The following is a 24,826-nucleotide window of genomic DNA, read 5'->3' as shown; positions in this document are numbered from 1 at the left end:
AACCACTGCAGTTCCTGAAGCTCCAGACCATGATAGTTCGTTTTAACCCTTTTCTCCAACTCAAGATTACTTGGGATTTTTACATGTTTTTACAGACATGTAAGAATTCCCCAAAATAGTTGAAGATCAAGTGGGGATTAAAGGTGACAGTGATGTTTTACATTTCCCAATTTTCTTTTTTTTTTTTTTTTTAAACCCTTATACTTCGGTGTATTGTCTCATAGGTGGAAGATTGGTAAGGGTGGGCAATGGGGGTCAAGTGACTTGCCCAGGGTCACACAGCTGGGAAGTGGCTGAGGCCGGGTTTGAACCTAGGACCTTCTGTCTCTAGGCCTGACTCTCACTCCACTGAGCTACCCAGCTTTTCTAACAAGTCTCTGGTCTAAGGAAGTCTGCACTCAGTGGCATAGCAGCAACAGCTGAAGCCACTGAGCATTAGGGAAATGCAATTCCTGGCAGGGAGCAGTCTTTCCCAACAGAAGCTGCAGTGAGCACAGTTAAAAAACACTCCTCAAAAATTGAACTATTAGGTGAATAGCCAGCTGACCCTAGTACAGAACGCACCTGTCTCTTGGTCCTGAATACTGGCAGGTCCTCCTAAGGTTCCTTGGGAAAAGTCCTTTTTCCTGGTACCTGGGATGTTTTGCATCCCCACTGAGAGAGTTCTAGGGAAAGCCAGGAACAAGTCATCTTTTTGGAGTTGGTAAGTCCTTCAATAGAAATCTTGTGGAGAGTTTATGAGACTTGTGAAACTGGTGATTTAATCAGGTAAATGCAACAAATATTGTGGTTCAGGTTTGATAAGGGTAGATTGGAAGGCAATACACCAATCAATACTAAAAATGAGTGGTATAACAAGGAAATCACAGTCACAATAATAAATGGGCTTACTGTCAGGACAAGTAAACCTATTGAGGCACAGATGGTGATTTTCTTCCTTTGGGGAAAATAGAGAGTTCACCCAAACCTCTTTAGGTAAGAATTGTTGGATTGACAAGCTTTTAACCTGGTCTAACAGTGCAACAGATAAATTTTTATCATTGCATTCACTTATTACATCAACAAATTTTTATCAAGCAAATAAACAGTAATGATCATAATACTGTGTAGCATAACAATTATCAATTTACACAATAGATATCTGGCAATGATGTTCCATATTGATTAAGTAAGAACATTGACACCAAATAACATTAGTTAAAAGAGGGTCTTATTAGAGATCATGCACTCATTCTCTGCTTCTTTCCCTACACTGTCAGGCTAAAGCAACTTCCCATTTTGATTCCATTTTTATTTTAGCCTGAGTCTCAACCCATGTAGTTGCTTGTTTGTTACCAAAATTGTTCCTTTTAATTTCTCTCTTTTTCTGATAACAGTATTGAGCAGTATGTCCTCTTATTCTACCATAGTAACAATGTCCTTTCAATCTTATTCTATGGTCTTGAGGTATTTTTTGGACAGGGTAAAACTGCTTTACTTTTCTCACTTGACTTTGGGATTATTTCCTTCTTTTTCTCTTCCTAAGCAATAGGCTTCTCATACCATCCTGAGCAGTATTTCAGAATAGTATTCCTTGATATTTAGGAGTGACTGATTTACAAAGGTTGCATTAGGTGTTCTAGCATTTTTCTGGTTTATGTGGTCTAATCTATCATCAGATCTGGGGTTTTGTCTTAACTTACTATAATTCTCTTGTTCATCCAAGAAAAACTTCATTCCTCTAATTAAGTTACCTCCAATGTTTCATATATCTTCTACAATATTAAGAGTCCTGTAGGGGTACTTCTTTGTTGTTACTTAAGTTTCCTGGAAAGAGAAAGCAGGGATAGATACCTCCTTCTCATGCTTTCCCTTATTCTAATTCTCCTTCAGCTGAGGGAGAGCAAAAGGGGCAATTATTATTCTTTCTCTGGTTGCTTTCTTTAAAAAATCATAGTAGATAATTCTTTCACAACAAATCAAATATTTTCTAACTGTTCCCATTTTTCCTGTTTTTCTAAGGCTTCCAATTTGTCTATAGCATAAGAATGAAAAGTTTGAAATTTAGACCAAAAGTTCTCAAGTGCTTTATACCAATAAAACAATATTCAATAGATTTATTTCTGTTTTTTCCCTTGACTATTGGCAGATCACCATTATCCCAAGCAATCAAGAATTTGTCTAGGGGAGGGGGCAGCTGGGTAGCTCAGTGGAGTGAGAGTCAGGCCTAGAGACAGGAGGTCCTAGGTTCAAAAACCCGGCCTCAGCCACTTCCCAGCTGTGTGACCCTGGGCGAGTCACTTGACCCCCATTGCCCACCCTTACCAATCTTCCACCTATGAGACAATACACCGAAGTACAAGGGTTTAAAAAAAAAAAAAGAATTTGTCTAGGGGAGACTCCACAGGAATTTCTCTCCTAGTAAGCCTAGAGATCATTTTAAGGGATGTCTCCCTGTCAGGGCTGCAACCTGAAGAAGAGGAACATTAACCATTTGGGTGGACTAGGTTGCTTGCACTGCCCAAAAACCTGTTCACTGGAGAATACCTGAGCATGCCCTCTGAGCCAGAACTTAGTGAGCAGCAAAGGGTTAACCCTGGAGCTCCTTACTCAAAGTCAGCTTCAAAGGGAGAAATCCAGTGATATTTTACCCATGAGGAGGCAGCTTTGTTTCTGTGAGGGAGAATGACAATGGTTATCTGTAATGAAAGAACACTATCCACATTTAGAGAAAGAATTGTGGGAGTGGAAACACAGAAGAAAAACAACTGCTTGATCACATGGATCAATGGGGATATGATTGGGAATGTAGACTCTAAGCGATCACCCTAATGCAAATAATTAATGCAAATTAATAATATGGAAATAGGTCTTGATCAATGACACATGTAAAACCCAGTAGAATTGCTCATTGGCTATGGGTGGTGGGGGTGGGAGTGGGAGGGAAAGAACATGAATCATGTAACCATGGAAAAATATTCTAAATTAATTAATTAAATAAATTTTTTCAATTATAAAAAACAACAACAACAAAACAAAGCCTCCTTGGCAGGCTTGACTGACCTGTCCAAACCCCAGAACGTGGAGGTCAGGAGCAGAGACTGTCCCTGGGCCATCTCTGGAATGGTGGGACACACTGCCATTCCCCTGATGCAGTGTACCACACAAGACGGTGGATGAATAAATGACTGCACTTGGGCCTGTCTGGAACCTGGGGGGGTTCACCAGACAGGGGCTACAGAAGCCGATGAAAACCCCCAGAACACAGTTGGGGATTGTGGGTGACATTTGAGGTCACACTGACAGCAAGCAGTGATGGTGCCCCTAGGAAAGACAGAGGTCTTAGTTCTTGGGGGAGTTTGGCCAGGCCTGGGGATGGACTGCACTCATCTGAGATGGGGGCCTTGGGGTCCCCGGGGGTCATTCCCTCTGGCTCCAGGGTCTCTGCTTGGGTCAGATGGTGGTCCTTCAGGGGGTGGGTGCCCCAAGGTGGGGGACTTCCTCTTTGTACACCTGTGGGGAATTAGAGAGGGGGAGGGCTCAGAGGAGCTCCCAGGCCCTTCCTCTGGCCTGGGGGGGGAGTGCATTTTTAGGGGAACTTTGCACCCCTGGAAGGCACTGTTGAGCAAACAGGAGGATCGATAAGAGGGAAGGAAAAGGGATTCTGCCCACACGAGCTGCTTGCTCAGGGCAAAAATCTCCTCCTCCATCACAGACTTTTCTGATAATTCTAATGCCAGATTCCCCTCCTTCCCTCTGTCCAATGGGGGGAGGGGAGGCGCTATGACGTTTCAAACGTGAGTGTGTGATTTTCAACATTACATAATCCTGAAGATCCCCCAGAGAGGACTGTGGAGGCAGAGCAGGAGGCAGAGATGGTCCTGGGATCCAAGGCCAGAACCCAGCAGAGGAGGGAGGGGACGAGGGGAAATACAGAATGGGCAGCAAGTGGCTTGTGTGAAGGGAAATATGGGGCAAGGGAAAAGGAGGGGGAAGGAGGGTTTAGCTCTGAGGCCGTTTTTACAGGCTCACTACTACATGGCAAAGCTTAAGATTCTGCCTCTACAGCTTAAATCAGAGACCTTCCATGTAGGCTGGTCATTTCTCTCTCATAAATAATTATTAATTTAACTTGTCTCCAAGATTAATTATAATAATATGGGGGAACAAGCTTCCTGGAGACCCCAAATTTCTAAAGCCCCCCCCCCCAGGTCACAGAGTACGTGAGGAATCCCCCAGCAGTGCTGGCTGAAGGAAGCTGACCTCAGAGCAGCAGAAGCTCTATGACAGAAGGAGTTTCCGAGAGATCCCTCTCCTTAGCCTTTCCCCAAGCTTTTGGTGAGCATCAATTCTAGGTGTTCTTAGCTGATAAGCCCAAATATGTACCTGCCCATTTACCATTCTTACCTTCTCTCTTAGAATCAATACCAAGTATGGTTTCTAAGGCAGAATAGTGATAAGGAGTAGTCAACTGGGAGAACAGATTTGAACCCAGGACCTCCCATCTCAGGCTGGACACTCTATCCATTGAGCCACTGACCTCCCCCCCCAGAGACCTTTCTGTGGCTCTCTTTTCTGCCTGGGATGCTCCCCCTCCTGCCTCTACTCTGTCTACTGACTTCCCTGCCTTCGCTTTCACTCAGATTCCATCTTTTATGAGGAGCCTTTCCCAGACCTTCTCTTCTAGTGGCTCCCCTCAATAATTATTTCCCATCAATCCTATGTAGAGCATTCTTTACTGGTTATTTGTGGGTGAGTTTGCTTCTCCATTAGATCATATGCTACCTGAGGGCACAGACTGTCTTTTACCATCTTGTATCTCAAGTGTTTAGATTAGTGCCTGGCACATAGTACGAGCTTTGGGTCTCAAGAACTGGACTCTCAGATATTGTCCAAATCCAGACCTATATCACTTCTTAGAGGAAGCCAGGTGGTATACTGTGAAGACCAATGGGCCTGGAGTCATAAAGACCTCAGTTCAGATTCAGTTTCCTAACTGTCTGACCCTGGAAAAATCATTAACCTCTGCCTGCTTCAATTTCCTCCTCTGAAAAATAGATAATAGTGATATGTATTTCTCAGGGTTGTGGTGAAGACTCAATGAGATAATATTTATCTAGCTCTAAGCACAATACCTGGCACAAAGTAGGCATTTCATAAATGCTTGTTCTAGTTGTAGTATAAGATTGTGATAGCATATTATTGTGTTTTAGGAAATGAAGAGCAGAAAGATTAGGAGAAAGCAGAACATTTGGAAAAATATTTTTTTCCACCCAAATAAATGGTTATGAGATAGAGGTCTCCTATCTAAAATATGTAGAGAACTGTCAAATTTATAAGAATAAGAGCCATCTCCCAATTGAGAAATAGGCAAAAGATATTAGTGGAAAATTTCCAGAGGAAGAAATCAAAGCAATTTGTAGTGTGAAATGAGAGAACTTCCGGGTTAAGATGGTTACAGTGTAGTAGGACTTTTCCTCTCCTCATCAGCAACCAGTACAGACTGCCTCAAAAGGACAAAAAAACCAAGTTGAGATGAATGAAGGGGCTCCACAGTAGGGCACAGCATTGAAGGTATGTGGAATTTGGGAATTTCCACTATAGCATGTATAGGGGGTGAAATCGCTACCACCAAAATGCAAACTGATCAACCTTCCCCCACCCCACCTAGTGCCAGAGTCAGAGCCAGCACACTAGAATCAGAGCAAGTGAGAGGCAATCTCTAGGTTCTTGGGAACCAACTAAGAACACCAGGGACTTACCCCTGAGAGCAGCTAGACTTGGGACCCCAGGAGGTTGAAGAGTGTGGACCTTGGCGTGGAGATAGACCAGAGAGGGGTGGTATACAGTAGAAGCCACAGAGACTCGAAAAGTAGCCTCAGGTAAAAACTGCTCCATAGCTCCATACACAGAGAGCCTGCCCTCCTCATTCAGACTTCTGACTGGGAAGTGTTATAAAGAAATAGGGACTCCTTTGATGCTACTATGCTCCCAGGGGATATTGCTTAGGGAAGCTGTGTCTTTGTATTCCCCTTGGTTGCTGGTGACTGAGGGAACACCAACTCAGTCACCCTTGCTTGATGGTATAATGCCCTATTTCTATATAACAGTGCCCAGGGAGGACCCTTAATGATCTGGTGGATGGGTAACCTTTTCAGGTCCCACCTGGGGTTGAATTAATTATTAATATTGGGCTCTAATTAGCCTTGGATCACATTTCATCTGACTGTGTTGCTCCCTCCCCAAGGGTTGTGATATAATGACTACTCAGGAAGGTACTTAATAAAACTTTATCTATTAATCTTAAATAGGGAAAGGAATAATCAGGAATGGATTGGGGATAGGAGACCCTGTCACACTAATATCTATGACCAACAATCTTTCAGGACTGTAGGATGTTGTTTCAGTAAAGCTGGATTTATTGTTTTTCCACACTCCTCTGGTTCAGCTTGGCCACTGCCAAACCAGAGATGGTAATCTGCTCGGTTGGTATTGTGATTTCTCTCAGCTCCCTTGTTATCAGTTTGTGATATGTCAGCCTTGCACAGCCTTCAAGAAGAAGTAACCACCCTTAAGGAAACCCACCTCTTCTTTTTATACCTCCCTCTCCCGGTTCCCACCCGGGGCCCAGAGATCTAAATAGCTATGATGATTCAGATGCCTAAAGATCTAGGGAGGTTCAGGGAGAACCAATGACCCACGGTCCGGGATCCACAGATCAAATACAAGATCAAAGATCAATGGTCCAAGCTCAAAGACCAAAGACCCCTCCTAGATGACTCTTAGGGGTATTTATACTCTCAGGCCAACTCCCTTTGCCCTGTCCTCACGGCATCTGGGAACATCCTGAAGTCTCCAATTGTCTTCACCTGTCAATCAAGGTGAGACTAACAATTGTCAGAGTTTGAATATAACAGAAGGGAAGGAAAAATCAGCATAGCCGTGGCCATTACCATTTTCAACCACCAAAAAAACAAGAGGAAGGCATTGACCCTGGATAATTTTTATGGAGAAAAAAAATCCAGGATACAGAGGAGACAGCAGAGGATGACAAACAAGTAAACACATCCAAACCTTCGGGGGGAAAAAAGGAAATTGGTCATAAGCTCTTGAAGAGCTTAAATTTGAAATGATGAATCAAATGAGGAAGATAGAAGAATCTTGGCAAGAAAAGTGGGAAATAGTTCAAAAAGAAAATATCAGTTTAAAAGACATATGTAGTATGAAATTAGAATGTGTTACTCTAAAAACTATGATTCCCAGCAAAACTACGATCCCCAGCAAAAACTACCATTCCCAGCACCCTACTCACTTCCTATCATTATATGCTGACCTAAACAGGATAAAAATTGGGTGGAGTTCCATGTCTAGAGGCTCTATTCCTTCCTGTTGTCAACTTTCATGGAGCAGGCATTTTAGACAGATAGAAAACTTAGTCATGTTCTATTTTGTCAGATAATAAACTTTAAAAAATTAATACTTGAAGTATTAGATAATTTCATTTATGGCGACCATGAAGTGAGGTTCAGAAGCCCTTAATTCTCTGAGTAGATTAGCTTGAAAACAAACCACATTACTCCTGCCACGACTTTTGCACATCCCCACCCCTCACACCAGAACTCCCTTTGGAGCTGCTGCCTATTGCTGCCAATCCTGCCTCCTGCTGCCAACTTCCTGGGAGGTCCCAGCTGCTGCTCCTGCCTGCCTCCCTGCCTGGGTACTTAAGAAGCCATTGCTTCTGCAGCTCCTGCTCCTCCTGCTTCTGCTGCTGCTGATTGAAGCCTCTCTCTGGAGGCTTGGAAAGTATAAAATCCCTCTTTCTCTTACATTGCCAACAGCTGAGTGGTTGCTCACTGCTTACCTTGGAAGCCTAGGTGTGTTTCCCTTAGGCAGTTCCTGTCCATGGTGGCAGGGGAAGCAAGCTACTCCCTGGCATTTTACCCTGAGGGGAAGGGGAAGAAAGGTTATGCTTCCAAACAGGAAGTAGAATACCAAGCATGGCTCACTCTCCAAAAGAGCGGTGCATTACCTATCTCAAACAGCTCCCAGTTTTAGGATGTCTTTTCTTCCTTCTGTTCCTGGGTGTGCTGGTCTTTGCGATTTCAAGGAGAGATTCATTTCCCTACACCTCCCTGCCATTCTGGTCTGCCCAGTCTCTACAATATATCCAATATGGGATTTCTCCACACTATCTTCAGCATGGAATTCTTCCTCACTATGGGAGATCCCAGAGATGTGTCTAAAGGAACCTAAATGGATAATGATTCTGGGGAGGGGAAGGAACCTTAAAGAGTTTGGAGGTGGATTTTAAGCATTTTTAGACTCTGTTGTTTTATAGAAGTCTCTGTATCAGATTTGGAAAAAAGAACTCTTGAATTCAGTGTCCGAATGCTGTCTCATATATTATCTCTGATTGCTTGTTTTCAGATTTTATTTTGTTTGTATTGTTCTGTTATACTATATCACTTTAAGTTATTGTGTTTTGGCTATTAATTGTATGTTCTGTTACATTGTCTTTTTTGTGCCTCTCCTTATGGCTGGACTGAAGAAAATACCATTGTAAAAGCCCAGGAAAATGTAATGATCTAAAAAAATGTTTTTATTTTAAAGGGCCTTTCTGAAGTGAAGTGCCTATTATATTCCCCACCTCTGCATTTATAAAAATGTAGTGGATGAGACATATAAACCAACTCAGCACTTGATATTCTACCTGGGCAGCCATCTACAAGGCTGAGAGCTCCCCGCTTATCCTGCCTTGCTCTCTCTTTATTCTCTTCCATATTCTCAGGATCTAGTGACATTGGTCTTCTTGCTTTTCCTCACAGAAGACCCTCCATCTCCTGACCCACCGTTTTTACTGGATCTGTCTCCACCCCAAGCCTACACTGCTGCCCCACTAGTCTCTGATTCCTGAGTTCACAGGACTCCTTCAGGTCAGGACTAAAATCCCATCTTCTGCAAGAAACCTTTCTTCATGGGTGATTACCTACAATTTAGCTTGTATATATTTTATTTGTAGGAAACAAACATTTCTGAATCGTAGATACCAGATAGGGCAAAGCAAAGAGACTAGACCAGATAGATGGCCTCCCTGGGCTCTGATTTCCAAGAACAAGATGTGGTCTTTGATTCCACCTTCCTGCCATGCCCCTGCCTCACTCAGCTCTACAGCTTCTACCCAAGGAACCTGCTTTCCTCATTTGGAGCACTTCTCCACCAGCCCAGGCCCTCTCCCCTGATGCCCCTCTCTGCCCATCTTGAACCCAACCTCACCCAGTCTGTTTCCTCCTTGAACTCAGAGAAGCACGATCCCATCTTTCATACCAATACCTCAGCACTTACCACTGAGGCTAATAACCAGTGGGGAATGGTGTCAAAAGTGAATTTTGGAGAGAACAAAGCAAACTGCACTGGATGTAACCATTGGACTTAAGAATTCTAAAGACTTCAACAAAACCCACTGAAAATAGGTTGGCCAACTCTGAAAACCCTGACAAACTGCCCTCATTGCCTTCTAGCCAGAATGCTCCTTCTCTAGACCTAGGCCAGGATTTGAATCCTTCTGTCCCTCCCTCTATCAGACCCCACTCACCTCCCACTAGCATCTCCTTTCTTTCCAACCCATCTCTGTACCCTACTTTACCATCTGTTCCTCAATTGAACTACCCTCCCTCATAGTTTCTCCCTTTCTGCTACCCAGCCCCCACCCATCTTCCCAACCATCCTTCTCCTCCCCACTACCATTCCTCTGCCTACACCCCTTTTGCTGACCAGCCCCACCCATCCAACCTGATCTACTCCTCCCTGTCCCTACCCCCACCCCTGCTCAATCTCCTTTCTCCTTGCTCACTCTCCTCCCCACCCTAAACCCCAGTATCCTCCCTCCTTTCCTCCCCTCCCCCAACCCTGATCTCCCCTCTCTCCTCTATGTCCCTACCCCCTCTCTTTCTCCCTGTCTCCCCATTTCCGGACCAGTCCCAACCAGAGCAACAAGCCAAGCAGTAGGAATCACAGACAATTCAAATAAAGGCCTATTCTCTCTAAGGGATGTTCCAACTTATAATAAATGATGGAACTTGGTAAAAATGAGACACCATGCACCTTTCTCTCCAGCAGAGATTGAGAGATTCAAAGTAAAAATGTTTTCCTTTGAAGATGATCCAGTTTTGGTCATATATAAGTTTTGCTCCACGCCCTGTTAATGGAAAGAGAAAGAAATAAGGTTCTTTCTCTTGTTAATTAGGTCCAGGGAGAGGGAGGTGATTCATTGGCCAACTAAAGACCCTAAATTGGACCCAAATTCAGAGGAAGATTACTTACAACTATGTCAGACTAGGAATGCATTACTAAAAGCACAGAGCTTGTTTTGTCAGACCAGGTACTTGGACAACATTCAAAGATTTATGGTAGAAAGATGAGAAGCCATATCAGTTTATTGATAGGTTTATTGAGCTGGAATGCAGATATCTGGACCTAGATCTTTCAAGGGGAAAAGATATTAGACACATAAGGACACAATTTGTAAAAAAAAAAACTGCTGAAAGGTGGTTAAGTACTATTTTATGACTACATGTCCGAAATGGTCTTCTATGGACCTCAATGAATTAAAGAGTGACAGTTTACATTTTTGATGGCCATGGAAAGAAAGAGAATGCTAAATTAGTGGAGAGATTAGCGGAGACATTAAAGAAGGAAATAAATGCATTAAAGGAAAAAGTTGGAAAAGCTACTCAGGTTATAGTTCCTGTAAAGGAATCCACAAAACTACCATTAATATGTAATTTTTGTGGAAAGGAAGGTCATGTGGCTATGAATTACAGGAAGAATGAGGAAAATAGAAATAAAAGCGTGAGGAATAATAACAACAATAAATAGGTCCTCTAATAGAATCAGTGATTGTAAGAGAGCAAATCATAACCCACACCAAAACATCCAATATGGGGTTTGTCCTCATTGGGTTCAGTGTGGCAACCCCCCTCAGTGTGGGGGACTCCAGAGGTGTGGCCAGAGGAATCTAGAGGAATGATGGTACTCAGGAGGGGAAGGGACCTCAAAGAGTTTGGAGGTGAATTTTAAGCCCTTTCAGACCCCATTGTCTTACTGATGTTACCTTTTTCAGTTTATTCCCCTCCCCATAGTGAAGAAGTCTTTGTAAGGCAATTTTAAATACAAGCCATATTTAATTTCCTGTGAATTACTACAACAGCTATCAAAATTAGAGAAAAGGACTCTTGGATTCATTGCTCACATGTAAAACAAGTACCTTCTATAGACACAATGACTTTATCCTGTCATATATTTCCTGCTTATTTGTTTTGTTGAGGAAATAGACTCCTACCCACCTTATATTTGATTGGATTTTAGTGATAGTGATAGGTTTAACATAATCAATATTGTGATTCCATGACAATCATAATTACAATTAGAACTCATGATTTTTATAATGCTTTCTAATCTATAGTTTTCTAAAGAATAAAATTGTTTGCAAGGGGATTTTCAGTCCCTTCCTTGTTATTTACAGAGTAATTCTCTTAGTCATAAGATGCTGACCCTCTGAGTTTCATGTCTAGAAATGGTTCAAATGCCCACACCCTTCCCTTTTTGGAATTAACCACAAGAAACCTCTTTCTTACCCCAGATCAGATGAATCTTAGGTAATAGTCATTATTATTTCTCTTAATATAGATATTACCTTCTGATTTAACCTTTGGACAAATATGGGGTTTCCTAAATGAATTAACCAATCAGCTTGGTTGTTGGATAACTGTTTCCAAAGAAGGTCCAAAGGATGCTATGTCTTATAATAAAACTCATGCACCTGGTTTGGAAATATTCAGTTTTTTATTGTAAGAATATTTAAATTGGCCTCAGCCATTTGTACTTGTCACTTGTGGTGGGTTAATAATGTAATGCAAGAGTCCAGTTTTCTTGTAAGACTTGGACCTCTTCCAATAAAATCTAACTTACTACCTTGATTTGGAAATTTTGACTTTTTCATTTTATTTTTTCAAATAAATTTTAAATCAAATTTCAAAGATTGCTTATCTCTATAAGGTGGATTTATTTCCTGACAGTTTTACATTTCTCGTGACCGTGTGTCAGCCAAACAGAGGTACAACACAAAGGTTTTTCACTCAAAAACAAGTTCTATTTCTTTTCTAACTTGGCCATGATCCACAGTGTGAGTGTGCATAATTTTTTCACTAGGTAAAAGGTTTTTATAAACAGTAGTACAGCTAAAAGCCAAAATATTTTAGAATAATTTTGGAATATTTTAGAATAGATTTATAAACATAAAAGCAAAACTGAATCTTAAAACTGTCAAGAAATAAATCCTCCTGTGTTTTTAATTGTTATTATTGTTTTTCTTTATATTTGCAATTAGATATTTGATTTTTCTTTCTTCTTATTTTTTTGTACTTGAAATACATGGAATCAGTATTAATGTTTTTCCTTTTGAAGGATAAGTTTACAACATCTATTAGCCCTAAAACCAATGCATACCCAAAAGCTTTAGACTCTGGAAACCTGCCACTGATTGTTAAATATTATGGGACTGTAACTAATAATTATTTCTGATTTCAGAAAAAGGGATCACAAAAAAGCCACTGCACAGTACTAAGAAGCACAAGGTCGAGGAGACCAACAATCCCTGTGAGATTGATGAGAATCTGCGCCAAGATGAAGGCTTTACTTTGAGGTTCAAGGAAGCAGTTGTTTGACAACTACAAAAGGGCACTTCCCCATTCCAGATTCTTACATGTATCTTAGTTTGGCTATCATTTTGGCTCCCCCATCCCTGAGATTGAAGGTAACCAGGGAAACATTCGGCCCCATTCCCTCAAAATCTAGTCCCTTCTCTTTTATAGTTGTAAGAAGGAAAAAGGTTTTTTTTATTGGGTGAATATTAAAAGTTTGGTCACCAGGGAATTGAATAATTATCAATCCTCAATTAAAGAATAACCTCAAGTCAAAATGACTTTTATGGAAGTTTATTTACAAATGTATAGAGGAAGAGGAAATAAGGAAATGAGAGAGAGGATAAGATAAGTAATCTAACACACTAAGTTTTTTTTTTTTTTATCCAATCCCCTAGTTTAATCCAGGCAGATCTAATTAACCCTCAGCTGAGGGAATAAGCAAAAGCTTCAGTCACAGAGTCTCTATTCAAAAGGAAGTTTCTTAAGAGAAGTTCAGGAAGATTCTGTTTTTACACTCACCATGTGGAATTCCAAAGGAAAGATTTAAGAACAGACTCACCAAAGTCTCAGGGTCCAAGCTCCAGAGCTCCTCCGCATCCAAGCAATAAAATAAGAAGAGAGCAGCTGAGCTCACTGAACTCTCTTTTTAAAGGGGCTACTTTTGCGTTACTTCCTATGCCTTCCTCTTAGTTTACGTGTCCAATCAAAACAGACACTTTTCTTAGGACTGCCCAGGAGGCAGTCAGTAAATTCCGATTTGTCAAGTATTCTAGCACACATGGGTCACAGACCTCCCAACTTGTGAGTTAAGTGGAGATGTTTTCACCTTTGGTGATTAAATTTAAAGATGGGCATTGTAGACTTAATCTAATTATCACAATTATGGCAATTTTCTGTAGTCCTGGCTGTTGGTGAGTAAATGCAATATTCTGCAATTCACTCTCAGGCTTGTAGGACATAGATCACTTTAATTGGGCCTTGCTGGTGATTCAAGGTCCTATTACACCTAAGATTTTGATATGTATTTTTTTATCCAGAATTTAATTTTTTCTTTTATTTGAGGGATTTTTTTGGTGGTGGTAGTTGGGGGGTGAAGTATAGGTTTTCTTTTGAGAATTGATTCATATACCTCATAACTCAGCCATGTATCCTGGGGTTATCTGGTGTTGGTCATCAACCTCCTCACGGGGAATGTAAAATTATCCAAAAATCCAAGGTTTGAAATCTTTTGGAGAAATTTTAGGAAAAGAAATCACCAACATCCCGAATCAAGAAAGTAGATCTTTTGGAGAAGGTGCCATAAGGATGCCTGTGGAAACCACACACTGCATCAAAAGATCCAGAGTGAACTTTGGGATATAATGAACTGAACTGAAGGGGTTGAACATATCATTTATACTGAATGTAAATTCTTACACCAAAGGGAAGTGCCCTCAAATTGGCTTTTTGTCAATGTATCTACCAACCATTTTTTCTTTCTCTTTTCTTTCCCTCTTATCCCCATATTGTTGTAATTCCCCCTAGGTAAAGTGCAATGTTTTATACACCTCTAGTAAGAGAATCTTTAGAGATATAAGCTGGTTATATGAAATGATTCATTGAGGAAACTAGGCATGTTAATCTCCAAAAAACATAAATTGTGGAGATTTCAACATGCTTTACTCCCAGTAGAATCATAGGGGGATTGATGGAAGGGAGCTTCTCTCTCCATTGTTTCACTGTTAACATCATTTCTCAGTGGCCTGGAAGTAAACTATCACTAAGTAAATTCAGGTATAGACAAGCACCTCAGAGAAAGGACGTTAAAAAACCGAGATAGGAAATTGATCCCATAGGCACTGTCCCCGGGAGGTTCTAGACAAATCAAGAAACTATGGTTGGTTCCAGAGATTTGTTGTGGGAGAGCTAGTGGGTAGAAAAAACTGTTTAAAAGGGGAGACCCAGCAGGAAGTAAGGGTCTTCTGTCAGTGGAAACTTTCTGCTCCCTAACTCCTAGGGAGTGAGAAGACTCAGGTATACCAGGTGCGGGTACCTGAGCCTAGGAGTGTGGGTGGTGGGGGAAAGGGGAAGCTCAGGGTGCCTGTGCAACAAGAGAGACCAGGCAGGGGCAGTGTGCTGGGGTGTAAATGTGTAGGTGGGGGGAGGGCAATGCCTCTGTGTGTGTCTGAGTATGTGTCTCATGTCTGTCCATTGGTTTAAAGGACCATAGAAAATGTACAAATATGGAAGTGCCTGTTACGGGCAACAGAGGCTCTGTCTAGACCAGGAGATATAGCAGGGCTTTGCCCTCTTGTAAAGGAAAGTTATGTTCCCGCCCCCTTCAGAAAATCCCATCTTTATTTACCTCTTGTAATAGGAGAGGCACATTCCACAACCTCCATTATCTAGAAATTAAAGGCAGCTGGTAGAAATGGAGTAAGAGGTCAGAACAACAAATTTAATGCAGCCTGAGAGATGGTAAGTGGGTGCCCCTGAGTAAGTTATTTAAACTGTGTTTGCCTCAATTGCCTCAACTATGAATTGAAGACAATAAGAGTATCAAATTCACAGAGGTGTTGTGAAATTAATGATAATTATGAACTCCTTTACTCAGTAGAGGACATGAAGCAGGTATTTTGAAATTCTTGTTACATTCCCTTTCATTCCTATCACCAGGCCTGGAATTTGAGGGAAGAATGAAGAAGGAATAAGGATAAACTTGCTGAAACAGGCAGAAGTAGGGGCTGGGAGCTACAGTTTCATACTACTTTTTAAATTTTATTTCCTTATTGTTTATTTTTAGAAGCAAATATACATATAAAACCACAACCTCAAAACAAAAACCCAAATAAAAAAGTGAATAATTGTATGCATTCAACTGCATTCCAACTCCAACAGTTTTTTTCTCTCCAGGCATTCTTTGTCATAAATCCTCAGAACTATACTGGATCACTGTATTGCTGAGAGTAGCCAAAGCTATCACAGTTGAACATTCCATAATATTACAGTTACAGTATACAATGTTCTCCTAGTTCTGCTTATTTCACTCTGCATCAATTAAAGGGGGTCTTTTTAGCTCTTTGTGAAATCATCTTGTTCATCATGTCTTACAACACAATAGTATTCTATCACCATCACCTAACACAATTTGTTTAGCCATTCATCTACTGATAGACATCCCTTCAATTTCCAATGCTTTGCTACCATCAAAAGAGTAGTTAGAAATATTTTCCTACAAGTAGGTCCTTTCCTCTTTTTTTCTCATCTCTTTTGGGTACAAATCTACTTAGTACTGGTATTACTGGAATAAAAGGTGTGCATTATTTTGTAGCTCTTTGGGAGTCATTCCAAATTGCTCTACAGAAAAGATGGATCAGTTCATAACTCCACCAGCAAGGCAGTAAAGTGTCCTAATTGCACCACATTCCATTCATTCTTTGTCATGTTTTTTACTGTCATATTGGCCAACTCTTAAAATACTTTATGTTGTTTAGAGTGAATTTGAATGAGCACAAAATATTTCATCAGGCCTTTGGATGGGGACAAAAACTGACCCAGAACTAAACTATTATTCCTTGCAGATGATATGATAGTATACTTACAAAATCCTAGAAAATAAATTAAAAAGCTAGTAAAAATAGTTAATAATTTTAGCAAAGTTACAGGATACAAAATAACCCCACATAAATGATTAGCATTTTTATATGTTTCCAACAAAAATCAGCAACAAGAGTTAGAAAGAGAAACTCCATTTACAATCACTCTAGACAATATAAACTATTTAAGAATCTTTTTTGTGAAGACAGACATAGGAATTATATGAATAGAACTGCAAAATATTTTTCAAACAAATGAAACTAGATCTAAACAATTAGAAAAGCATTCATTGTTCTTGGGCAGGATGAGCTAATATAATAAAAATGACAATACTACCTGAACTAATTTACTTATTCAGTACTATGCCTATGAAAGAACCAGAAAAATGTTTTTATAGAATTAGAAAATAATATAATAAATTTCATATGGAAGAAAAAATGATCAAGATTATCAAGGGAACTAATGACAAAAAAATGTGAAGGATGGGGACCTAGCAGTGCCAGATCTTAAATGATACTATAAAGTCATGATCATCAAAACAATATGGTACCGGCCAAAAGACAGAAGTGAGGATCAATGGAAGAGAATTGGAGTAAATTACCTCAGCAAGATAGTGTTTGATAAATCCAAAGATCTCAGCTTTTGGGACAAAAATTTACTATCTGACAAAAACTGTTGGGAAAAATTGAAAACGGTATGGGAGAGATTAGGTTTAGAGCAACATCTCACACCCTATACCAAGATAAATTCTTGGGTAAATGAATTAAATATAGAGAATGAAATTATTAGTAAATTAGGGAATATAGAATAGTATATGTCAGATCTATAAAAAGGAAAGAATTTAAGACCAAGGAAGAGTTAGAAAATATTACAAAAGGTAAAATGAATAATTTTAATTACATTAAATTAAAAAAGTTTTGTATAAGAAAAACCAATCCAACCAAAATTAGAAGGGAAACAACAAATTGGGAAAAAATCTTTATAACAAAAATTCTGAGAAAGGTCTAAATACTCAAATATATAAGGAGCTAAATCAATTGTACAAAAAAAAAAATCAAGCCATTCCCCAAATGACCAGTGGTCAAGGGACATGAATAGGCAATTTTCAGATAAAGAAATAAAAACTATCAATAAACACATGAAAAAGTGTTCTAAATCTGTCATAATTAGAGAAATGCAAATCAAAACAACTCTAAGGTATCACCTCACATCTAGCAGATTAGCTAACATGATAGCAAAGGAAAGTAATAAATGTTGGAGGGGATATGGCAAAACTGGGATATTAATGCATTGCTGGTGGAGTTGTGAATTGATCCAACCATTCTGGATGACAATTTGGAACTATGTCCAAAGGGCTTTAAAAGACTGTCTGCCCTTTGATCCAGCCATACCACTGCTGGGTTTATACCCTAAAGAGATCATAGGGAAAAAGACTTGTACAAAAATATTTATAGCCGCACTCTTTGTGGTGGCAAAAAATTGGAAAATGAGGGGATGCCCTTCAATTCAGGAATGGCTGAACAAATTGTGTTATCTGTTGGTGATGGAATACTATTGTGCTCAAAGGAATAATGAACTGGAGGAATTCCATGTGAACTGGAATGACCTCTAGGAACTGATGTAGAATGAAAGGAGCAGAACCAGGAGAACGTTTTATACAGAGACTGATATACTGTGGTACAATTGAATGTAATGGACTTCTCTACTAGCAGCAATGCAATGACCCAGGACAATTCTGAGGGATTTATGAGAAAGAAAGCTACTTACATTCAGAGGAAGAGCTGTGGGAGTTGAAACTCAGAAGAAAAACAACTGCTTGGACACATGGGTTGATGAGGACATGATTTGGGATATAGATTCTAAACGACCACTCCAGTGCAACCATCAATAATATGGAAATAGGTCTTGATCAACAATACATGTAAAACCCAGTGGAATTGCGCATCGACATTGGGGGTGATGTTTGGGGGGAAAGAAGGAACATGAATCATGTAACCATGGAAAGATATTCTAAAAAATAAAAAAATAAATATATATAACACCAAGCTACACTTAAAACAACAACAACAACAACAACTCTGAGGTACCACCTCACATCTAGCAGATTTGGCTAAAATGACAGCAAAAGAATATAATAAATTTTGGAGGGGATGTGGCAAAATTGGGACACTAATGCATTGTTGGTGGAGTTCTGAATTGATCCAACCATTCTGGAAGACAATATGGAACTATGCCAAAAGGGCTTTAAAAGAATGCTTGCCCTTTGATCCAACCACACCACTGCGGCATTTGTGAGATAATAGAGAATTGGGGAATGGCTGAACAAATTGTGGTATCTGATGGGGATGGAATACTATTGTGCTGAAAAGAATGAGAAATTGGAAAGACCTCCAGGAATTGATGCAGAACAAAAGGAGCAGAACCAGAAGAACATTGTACACAGAGACTGAAACACTGTGACACAATTGAATATAATGGACTTTTCTACTAGCAGCAATGCAATAACCCAGGACAATACAGAGGAACTCATGAGAAAGAATGCTATCTATATCCAGAGAAAGAAATGTGAGAGCAGCAATGCAGAAGAAAAACATGTTTGATCAGATGGTTTGATGGGTATAAGCTTGGGGTTTTGGAGTTAAAAGATCACTCTAATGCAAATAACAGTAACATGGAAATAGGTTTTGAACAAGGATACATGTAAAACCCAACAGAATTGCTTGTTGGCTCCAGGAGGAGGAAAGGAGAAGGGGAAGGAAAAGAAGATGAATTATGTAACCATGGAAAAATTCTCTAAATTAAATAATTATATAAATTAATTTAAATTAAAATAAATTAATTTAAAAACTAGTATGATTCTGTCTAAGAGACAGAAGGGTGGATCAATGGAGTAGAGTAGGGGTAAATGCTAGTGTTCGATAATCTGAAAGATCCCAGCTTTTGGAACAAGAACTCACTCATTGTCAAAAACTGCTGGGAGAATTGGAAAACAGTATAGGAAAAATTAGGTTTGGGTTAATTCATCACACCTGCGTAATTAATTGCTGAACCCTAAAACTTCAATTCGCAACATCCCACTTTCCTTCTCAGATTACGTGCTGACATAGGGAGGATATAAATTTAGTGTAGCCCTGCATCTCCTACTCTTTTTCAGTTATCAGAGGCTGCTGGAGCAGGCTTTTTGAGCTGGCAAGGAGAACTTAGTCACCTGGTCTTAATTTTGTTAGATAATTAAATTTTTATACTTCTATTTCCTTTTTATCCCTTCTATTTCAAGAGATTATTAATAAATTTAAAAAGTTAATTCTTGGACTTGTTGGAAATTAATTTAAATCTTACATTTATGGTGACCAGAAGTGAGGTTTAGAACCCTTAATTCTCTCTAAATGAATATATTAAAAAAAATGTTTCTCTCCTGCCACGGCCTTTCTCCCCACCCCCCCACCTTTTTGCCCCCTCCCTCTCCCTAGGGAAACTCTTTTCTGAATTTTCCTGGCTCTGCTGCCGCCTGCTCTTGCTTTTGCTGCTGCATATCCTTCTCCTGCTGCTGCTTCTACCTCCCTTCATATGGATGAGACATATAAAGACGTCTTTTATGGCTGTTACATTCTTATCTGGGATGTGGGAAGGTTTTCTTAGGGGGTGTAGTACCCCTAGATGGCTCTCGAGAAGGGAACATTTCCCAAGGAGCCTATTGGCTTCTGTATGTTTTCTATATTTTCAGCTTACTCTACTCTTCCACCAGAACGATCTAGAATCTTGGTGACTTTTTAGACCCAAAAAGTTTCCATCAGCAATACAAAGGTTTTTCTGGGCTCTCCTGCCATATTTTGAAATGATGGCAATAATAGACTTTGTCAGAAATATCTCATTCAAGGTTGAAAGATTAGCTAGATCAGGAGAACTTCTGACAAGTATCCATGAGCTTCAAAGTTTTTTTTTTTTAATGTTACATAGCAACTCATGAGAATCCTATATGATAATGGCTTTGTTTGCTATCGTCACTAACAGGGCTCTTAAGGTTTTGGGAATTATGTTACTTCTTGGAATGTGCATTGGCTGCCATACTACTGTTTTGAAAAGCTGTTACCTGGTAAAAATCATTTGCACTCACACTGTGGATCATAGCCAAATTAAAAAGGAAATGGATCTCATTTTTATTGTGCCTCTCCTTGGGCAAACACAGTATGTTACTGACTGTGAACTATATATATATATATTTTTTTTTCTTTATTTTTATTATTGTTTTTCCTTGTCTGTGCAATAGAGTATTTGAGTTTTCTTTTTTCTCTCATTTTTTTGCATTTGAAGCACGTTACCAGTATTAATAGTTTTTTGATTTTGCACTAATATAAGTTTACAATATCCATTAGCCCTAATATTAATGCATACCCAAAAGCTTTAGACTATGGAAACCTGCTATTGATTGTTTAATATTATGGAACTTTGATTAATGATTGTATCTGATTCCAGGAGAAGGGATCAAAAATGAGCCATTATACAGTGCCAAGAAGTACATGGTCAAGGAGATCAACCAATCTCCATGGGACTGATAAGAATCTGCCCCAAGACATAGGACTTGTTTTGGGATTTGAGGAAGCAGCTGTTTGACAACAGCAAATGCAGGATTTCCACGTGCTAGATTTAGATAAAGTACCTCAGTTTGGCTACAATTATGGCTCTCCTATCCTTGTAAATGAGGGTAAAATCATACAATGGAATGCTATTTCCCATTTGCTGCAAAACTCTAGGCCCTTTTCTATCTTTCATAATGTAGAACTTTTCTGCAGTCCTGGCTGCTGATTGGGTAAGTATATATTGCTACAATAATCCTACAGGCTTGTGGAACATAAATCACTTTATTGGGTCCTGATTCCAGAATCTGTTATGGGCTTATTCTTGCTTACTCAGAACTTTTACATACTACTTAATTTTAATTTTTTCCTTCTTTTCTTCTATTTTTTTTTTATGTTTTTGACTTTGTTTTAACAACTGATTCGCATAACAAATAACAGCCATATATTCCTGGGTACTCTGTGTGTTTGTCAACACTCCTGAGGGGGGATTGTATAATAGTCATATAATTCTAGATTTATAAAAATGTTCTTGTTTGAGAGTAGTTTTAGGATACAAAACCTGATATTTCCCCAAATCCAGAAAGTGAATTATTTGAAAAAGGAGCCATGAAGATACCTGCAGAAACCACACACTGCACCAAAAGATCTACAATGAACTTTGAGATGTAGTGAAATTAAACTGTGGGGGGTTGAATGCATTTGTTTTGAATGCAAACTATTATGGCAAAGGGGATTGCCACCTAATTGGCTTTTTGTCAATGTGCCTACTAATCACTGGTTTTGTTCTCTTTCTTTTATTTCCTCCTTATCCCCAAGTTATTGTAATTTCCCCTTAGAAAGTACAATATTGTGTGTACCTCTAGTTAAAGATCTTTAGAACTATAAGTTGGTTATGTGTATTGATTCCATGGGGAACCAGACATGTAAATCTTTTTTTTTTTTTTTTTAAATTTTAAACCCTTAACTTCTGTGCATTGGTTTCTAGGAAGAAGAGTGGCACGGGTAGGCAATGGGGGTCAAGTGACTTGCCCAGGGTCACACAGCTGGGAAGTGTTTGAGGCCAGATTTGAACCTAGGACCTCCTGTCTCTAGGCCTGACTCTCAATCCACTGAGCTACCCAGCTGCCCCTAGACATGTAATTCTGAGCGATTTCTGTATGCTCTTTCCCATGGAAATCACGGGGGATTGTGTAATTAATTTCTGAACCCTAAAACTTGAATTTCCAGCATCCCATTTTCCTTCTCAGATTACATGCTGATGTAAAGAGGATATTAATTTTGTGTAGCCGTGTCTCTCACTCTCTTTTTTTGGTGATTTGAAGCTACTGGAGTGGGCTTTTTGAGCTGGCAAGGAGAATTTAATCACCTGGTCTTAATTTTGTTAGATAATTAGATTTCTATACTTTTTTCCCCTTTTTATTCCTTCTACTTCAAGTGATTAATACACTTTATAAAATTAATACTTGGAGTTGTTGAACATTAATTTAAATCTTACACACCTCAAACAAAAGATTCAGAACATTATAAAATGTAAAATGTACAATTTTGATTATATTAAATTTTAAAAGTCTGCATTAGTTCTCAAGTCTTTCCAGGTTTATCTGAGATCCTCCTTCTCCTCATTAATGATAAAATATTAGGATTCCATTACAATCATGTGCCACCATTTGCTCAGGCATTTCACAAATGTTTCCTCTTAATTTCTGATATTTTTGTCATCCCAAAAAGAGCACCTTTAAGTATTTTGTATTTTTAATACATATAGGTCCTTTTCCTTTTTGTTTTTTAATGCCCTTTGGACATGGTTGAAAATTGATCTCTCTAGAATGCTGAATTAATTCACAGCTCCAAAAGATAATTCCCTTTTCAATCTTCCCACATCTCCTCCAACTTTTGTCACTTCTTTTCTGTAATAATAGCAAATCTAATAGATGTGGCCTGATTCCTCAGACTTGTTATCATTTGCATTTCTCCAAATGACAGTGATCACCCTCCTCCTAAAGAAAACACATAAACTTGAGCATATTCATTTAGCTTTTTTTCATATGAAGAAATAATTTCTGGCTGAAAGCCTTCCTACAGGGAATCCATCGGGAAATGATCTGTTCAGAAGACATTTTCTCATACTGAATAAGCTCTGGACTCTCCATTTCAATGTCTTTCTTCATTCATGACAAGAATAAGATTTCCATCCAAAAGGAAATCCCCGTTGGAAATAAGAGATGATTGCTGCCTGAGGCCTTACCACACTGATCATATTCCTAAAGTTTCTCTCTAGTGTGAATCCTCTTCTGTTAAAGCTAAGAGCGGCAACTATAAGCTCAGCCTCACTCATCAGGTTTCTCTCCAGTGGGGATTTTCTGACATGAAGCAACTGTGGAGCATTAACAGAAACACTATCAGAATTTATTACATTCATAGTTTCTCTCCACTGTGGATTCTCTGATGCTTAGCAAGATGGCCCCCCTCTGTAAAAGCCTTTCCACACTGTTTACATTCATAAGGCTTCTCTCCTGTGTGGAGTCTCTGATGCTTAGCAAGATTGCCCCTCTCTGTGAAAGCCTTTCCACATTGTATACATTCATAAGGTTTCTCTCCAGAGTGGATTCTCTGATGCTTAGCAAGAGAGTCCCTCTGTGTGAAAGCCTTTCCACATTCTGTACATTCATAAGGCTTCTCTCCAGAGTGGATTCTCTGATGTGCAGCAAGATTGCTTCTCACGGTGAAAGCCTTCCCACATTGTTTACATTCATAAGATTTTACTCCAGTGTGGATTTTCTGATGTACAGCAAGATGGCTCCTCCGTTTGAAAGTCTTTCCACATTGTTTACATTTATAAGGTTTGTCTCCAGAGTGGATTCTCTGATGTGTAGTAAGAGAACCCCTCTCTGTGAAGGCCTTTCCACATTGTGTACATTCATAAGGTTTCTCTCCAGAGTGGATTCTCAGATGCTTTGCAAGAGAACCCCTCTCTGTGAAAGCCTTTCCACATTGTGTACATTCATAAGGTTTCTCTCCAGAGTGGATTCTCTGATGTTTAACAAGAGAGCCCCTCTCTGTGAAAGCCTTTCCACATTGTTTACATTCATAAGGTTTCTCTCCAGAGTGGATTCTCTGATGTTTAGTAAGAGTAATCCTCTGTGTGAAAGCCTTTCCACACTGTGTACATTCATAAGGTTTCTCTCCAGTGTGGATCCTCTGATGTGCAGCAAGACTCACCCTGTGTATGAAAGCCTTCCCACACTGTGTACATTCATAAGATTTATCTCCAGTGTGAATTCTCTGATGTGAAGCAAGATGATCACTCCGTGTGAAAGTCTTTCCACACTGTGTACATTCATAAGGTTTCTCTCCAGTGTGGATTCTCTGATGCTCAGCAAGATTCCCCCTCCATTTGAAAGACTTTCCACACTGCTTACATTCATAAGGTCTCTCTTCAGAGTGGATTATTTGATATGAACCAAGTTCAGAGTTCTGACTGAAAGGTCTCACCCCTTTATTACTCACAGAAAGCATTTCTACATGTTTACTCTTTGGATGTCTTGTGAGGTTTAAACTTGAGCCACAGGCGATTCTCCCTAGGTTATCTTGATACTTGGGCATTTCAGGAGGTTTCTCAGGTGGCTGATCGAATCCTACTTTTTCAGGAAAACATTTAGTGTATTCACTATCCCAACAATTGTCATTTCCTGAGGTCAATTTCATATATTGATTTAGGACTGAATAGTGGCTGAATTTCTCTGTAATTTCATCAAATTCATAGTCACTCTTTGGATTTTTATTTACCTTGATTTTAGAATCACAGATTTCTCTCAAAATGAAGTCACAGGGATCCTTATTCATGCCTCTTGGAGGGCCAGATCCTTCCACAAAAAGTCTCAGCTTTGGAAGCATCTCCTTCATTTCAAAATTAGTCTCTGCCTCTGAAGGAAACAAATAATGATATAAACATTGGAAACATTGAAAGGGGACATACACACACAATATAAATTC

At 39.5% G+C, this 24,826-nt stretch overlaps 1 protein-coding gene across 1 annotated transcript in view; it reads right to left on the bottom strand.

Moving 5' to 3' along the window:
• LOC123240725 (zinc finger protein 585A-like) overlaps positions 1–24,826 on the bottom strand; it is a 100,401-nt gene that overhangs the window by 54,533 nt on the left and 21,042 nt on the right. The window contains exon 6 of the mRNA XM_044668443.1: positions 23,281–24,468. Coding sequence (XP_044524378.1) covers positions 23,281–24,468 — 1,188 coding nt within the window. The remainder of the gene's footprint in view (positions 1–23,280; positions 24,469–24,826) is intronic.

Source organism: Gracilinanus agilis, chromosome 3 (genome assembly GCF_016433145.1).
Source record: "Gracilinanus agilis isolate LMUSP501 chromosome 3, AgileGrace, whole genome shotgun sequence".
Lineage (NCBI taxonomy): Eukaryota > Metazoa > Chordata > Mammalia > Didelphimorphia > Didelphidae > Gracilinanus > Gracilinanus agilis.
This window is presented reverse-complemented; position numbering and strand designations above follow the sequence as displayed.